The sequence below is a fragment of the Bidens hawaiensis genome, unplaced genomic scaffold (genome assembly GCF_021521415.1).
Source record: "Bidens hawaiensis isolate Kalapana, Puna unplaced genomic scaffold, B.hawaiensis_p1.1 tig00017785_1, whole genome shotgun sequence".
NCBI classification, from domain to species: Eukaryota; Viridiplantae; Streptophyta; class Magnoliopsida; order Asterales; family Asteraceae; genus Bidens; species Bidens hawaiensis.
In genome coordinates, this window is record NW_027492685.1 from 46,977 (window position 1) to 51,297 (window position 4,321).

General features: G+C 32.7%; 1 protein-coding gene across 1 annotated transcript; it reads right to left on the reverse strand.

Annotated features, from left to right (window-relative positions):
- Window positions 1-680: 680 nt before the first annotated feature.
- LOC143554669 (auxin-responsive protein SAUR32-like) lies at window positions 681-1,007 on the reverse strand. Its single transcript, XM_077044374.1, has one exon. It carries the CDS (start codon window positions 1,005-1,007, stop codon window positions 681-683), a length of 327 nt encoding a protein of 108 aa, XP_076900489.1.
- Between the last annotated feature and the right edge of the window lie 3,314 nt (window positions 1,008-4,321).

A 4,321-nucleotide genomic window follows, 5' to 3' on the forward strand; every position in this document is an offset into this window, starting at 1 on the left:
ATGTCTAACTTAGGTTCTTGTTATTAGTAAATTATCATATATCCATGAGATAGATTTATCTGATGACATAAGAATACATCCCGAAAATTAAATTATGCTATCTTTGAATATAACAAAGTTTAGATTAATCAACCGTTTTGAGTTCTTACTTCTTCCTTTATTTTATAGTCGTTCATTTCCTGTAAAAATATTTTAATACTTTGTTAGATGATTCACATTAATCTAGACATATATAGAGTTTGCATTAACCCATAACACATAATACTAACAGCTAGGAAATATAATTGTTGAACCGTGAACACTATCAACTACGGTACTAATTTTTTCAAGAAAAAAAACATAATAAATCCTAAAATAAATGATTATTAAACTAACTTTCAAAAAAAAAACATAACAGAACATAATTATTAAATCCTAAAGTACTTTTATCGATTAATTAAAGATGGACTATATATAGATTATGTTTTATGTTATATATTATTTAAATAATAAACATCCACTTGGAGGGCCACCTATATATATTATTCATTCATCATCTACAATGAACTAATTCACACATATTTAGAAGATGGTAGTAGCCAAAGTAAGTGACAAAAACCAGTTAACATTTGAAGAAAAGATTAAACTTCATGGAAAGATGGGTGATCTACAACCACATGCTGAGAAGTCTACATTTATGTCTACCTAGCCCAAACCCTAAAGCACCCAAAATGTTGGTGGGGATGCTTATGATCGATGATACGACTGACGACGGTGCGAAAGTGATGGACGTTGCAAGGGATAGCGATGGTGCCTGGCTGTTCGAACCCGTACTCGTCTTCGGCCACTTTCAACAGCTGCTTGAACAACGGGTGGTTGAACCATATTACCGGAACAACAAACCTTTGTTGCTCGCCATCCACTTCGCCAACTTTCACGGCCAGATAACCCTTTGGCACCGGCTTTTGCGGCTTATTCTTCCGTCCACGGTTGGAGGTGGCGGTTGCGGTTACGGGGACGGTGCCCATTGACAATGGTTTGGTGAGTAATACGTAGACTATAATGAAACTGAATGGGTACGTACGTAAAAACTAAAGTGTCTTCGATGCGGTCGAGGTTAACCTGCAAAGGAGGTGAATTGTAAAGGAAATGGATTACACGTTGATCATGGTTTCAAGATACGTGGATGATTAAAGCTAGCTATCCATATGCATATTACCCATGTGTTTGATTTCTCTTTTGAGTAAATATTTTCAATTTTGTTTCCCTATTTGTCTACTAATTACCGACAAGCACGGATTTATAGATGGAACCAGAATTCTACAAACATGTGAAATTTAAAATCGATAGCATTCTAGCATCTAATTATTATTATTATTATTATTATTATTAGTACTTATATAATAGTAACCAAGTTTCATATTTGTTTAAATCAGGTTATTGGTGTGAAGTTTTATTCTATTTAGGTCAGTTAACCTTTATTTAGTGTTTCAATTCTAGATATTTGACTTTGATAGCAGGTTATCTAGGTTTTTTTTTTATTTTCAAATGTTTTGACATTGCATACTAAACACATGCTAACTTAAGAGAAGTGCATACGAAACACCTTCTAACTTAAGAGGAGTGCAAAGTAAGCACCTCTTAACTTTAGAGGTGGGTAAAGTAACACCTGTTAACTTAAGAGGAGTGCAAAGTAAATACATCTTAACTTAAAAGGAGTACATAATAAGCACATGTTAACTTAAGAGGAGTGTAAAGTAAACACCTGGTAACTTACGAAGAGTACATGTGTTTACCTCTTACTTAAGAGGAGCGCATAACAAACCTAAATAACCTGCTATCCAGATCAAATATCTAGGATTGAAACATTAAATAATTGTTGAGTGACCTAAGTAGAACATAACTTTATACCGGTGACTTGATTGGAACAAACCTAAAACTTGGTTACCATTCTATAGAGTAATCCTTTTATTATTATTATTATTATTATTATTATTATTATTATTATTATGAGCATATACTTACCTTTTATTTTTTAGACGGCGAAATTTTATAAAACACCCATAAGCCAGAAGCTATATCGGCGAAGAAAAGAAAGACTACAAGAAAAGCATGGGATTTTTCATCCACTTCTATTTAAGAAACCCTACTCTTATTTTTCCTACTTGAGAACCAATGGATAGAAAAATAAATAATGTTATCAAACAACCACGAGTTTTTTAATCGACTCTTCTCGAAAACCAAATTATTCAGAAGTTTCCAAATAGCCCACCAAGTCGCATATATAATCGAACCTACAACTTCTTTCTTAGCCACACTTAACGAAGATTTGTCCATCCAATTAACGAAGAGTTGTCAATCCAATCCATTAAATCTGAAGGAAATCTTAAAGTTTGTAAATTCTTATCAAGCCACAATTCAACCAAAATCCAAATGTTCTTTATACCGTGTTACAATCACCAAACACATAAAGGGCAGATTCTGTTCCGTCATTACATGAGTATATAAACTTACTACTATCTCAAATAACTTAAACACGCTTTCACTCAACTGTCAACTATTTTTAGCAATTCTTTCCTAATTATTTTCTCTCCAACATGGTAAAAAAGGGTCATTTAGTGATACAAATTTTTAATTGTATTTATCTTTTGTGTCACTAATTTAGGTTTTTAATGGTATTTTGCGTATGCCATTTTTGCTTTTAAGATGTGTTTAATGACACTTAGTTTTAATGCCATTAATTTATTATTTTATTGACACTATGTGTATGCCTCTTCGAGTGTCACGTTTTTCGGCACAAAAATGTGCCACTAAAAGTCTAAAGATTTAAAAAAAAGCGCCACAAAAAATTGAAAGATTCGTAGTGACAGACGAAAAGGTGCCCACTAAATCCAAAGATTTGTAGTGGTAGACCAAAAAAAAGTGTCATTTTTGCCCAAAGATTTGTATGGCAGACATAAAAAAGTCTTACTAAAATCCCAAAAGTTTGTAGTGACAGACGAATAAAGGGTCACTAACAGGCTTTAGTAGTTGCTCTTCTTGTGACACTTTTTTTGTGTGTCACCCATTTCAAAATGGTTTTTAGTTGCACTTTTTTGGTTTCTTGTGATATTTTTTGTGTGCCAGTAAATGGCTTTTTATTTGTAGTCACACTATTAACATTTGTATAAAGAGAAAATCACTATAATAGCCATATAAACTAAAATAAATCATCAAAATAACCATGAAATTTGTTAAATTACCACTTACTCATTTTTGTGCGGGAGATAGAATGACGGAAAAGAAATGGTGGAGTAAGAGACGATGACACAGGATTCTAAGGATGATGTCGTCGGCCAATATTGGTGCAGGAAGCGATCCATTAATAGATTATCTCGATTAGAACCAATCTCTCAAATAAAAGGCTAGAAGTGTTGCATATTTTATATCAGTTTTGTTCTAGAAACACTAAAACAACTCTTCATCTTTTCAGATATTGTGGGGTAGCTAGCTTCTAAAGCTTGGTAGTTAGTGTTTTCTTTGCTTCATTTAGTCGGGCCCATCACTAAGGAACCTCAGAATATTTTTTCTTGGCCGGATCAAATTCATTTATCAAAAAAGAAGAAATCGTTGATGGAAGAAATTTTTTTTACTACGTGATGGGTTATTTGGAATACTAGAAATAAAACAATTTTAAGCATGTGAACTGAAAACAAATCTTATTTGGAGCTTATTTTACATTTTTTATTTTTTTGGATTGTATCTAAAAACAAAAAGGTACAAATAAGTTGTACCAAATGGATCCAAAATCTTCTTATTTTGAGGTTATTTTGTTTTTTGGTTGCTTTGTTAGCCTTTTCTAACTAGCTAGCTCTGTGAGTTTTATAAATCTTTGTTGTTCAAAACAAAAAAAAAGAAGAAACAATATAATGGCGCATGAAATATCTATTGGAGTTAATGAAGGAGATGAAGGGTTAGCGCAAGAGCAAAAAAATCAATGTTATTATGCCAATTCGTGCTCGCTGGGGACGACGCACCCTACGCCCGATGTCTGAAACTGGTGGCTTTCTTCGCTTTCATTCCCATAAGCTATTCAGCCTTCCATGTGTTGCCTTCCTCTCAAGGTTTGCTTAATCTTCACCATAATAGTTAACAGTATTCATTTAACTTCTCAACTTCTCATTACTTGAACAAAACTAAACAGAGTAATTATATTCACATTTCATAATTAGTAGGAGTGTGTTATGGCAGATGTTATTAAAAGGGGCAAATTAATCATGAGCCAAAAAAAGTTAACTTTTTTTTGAAAGTTAACTAATTCATATATATTACTTTAATTAAAAGGGGCAAATTAATCATGAGC

Coding starts and splice junctions, on each gene's coding strand:
- LOC143554669 (XM_077044374.1), bottom strand. CDS start 1,007: ATGGGCACCGTCCCCGTAACCGCAACCGCCACCTCCAACCGTGGACGG.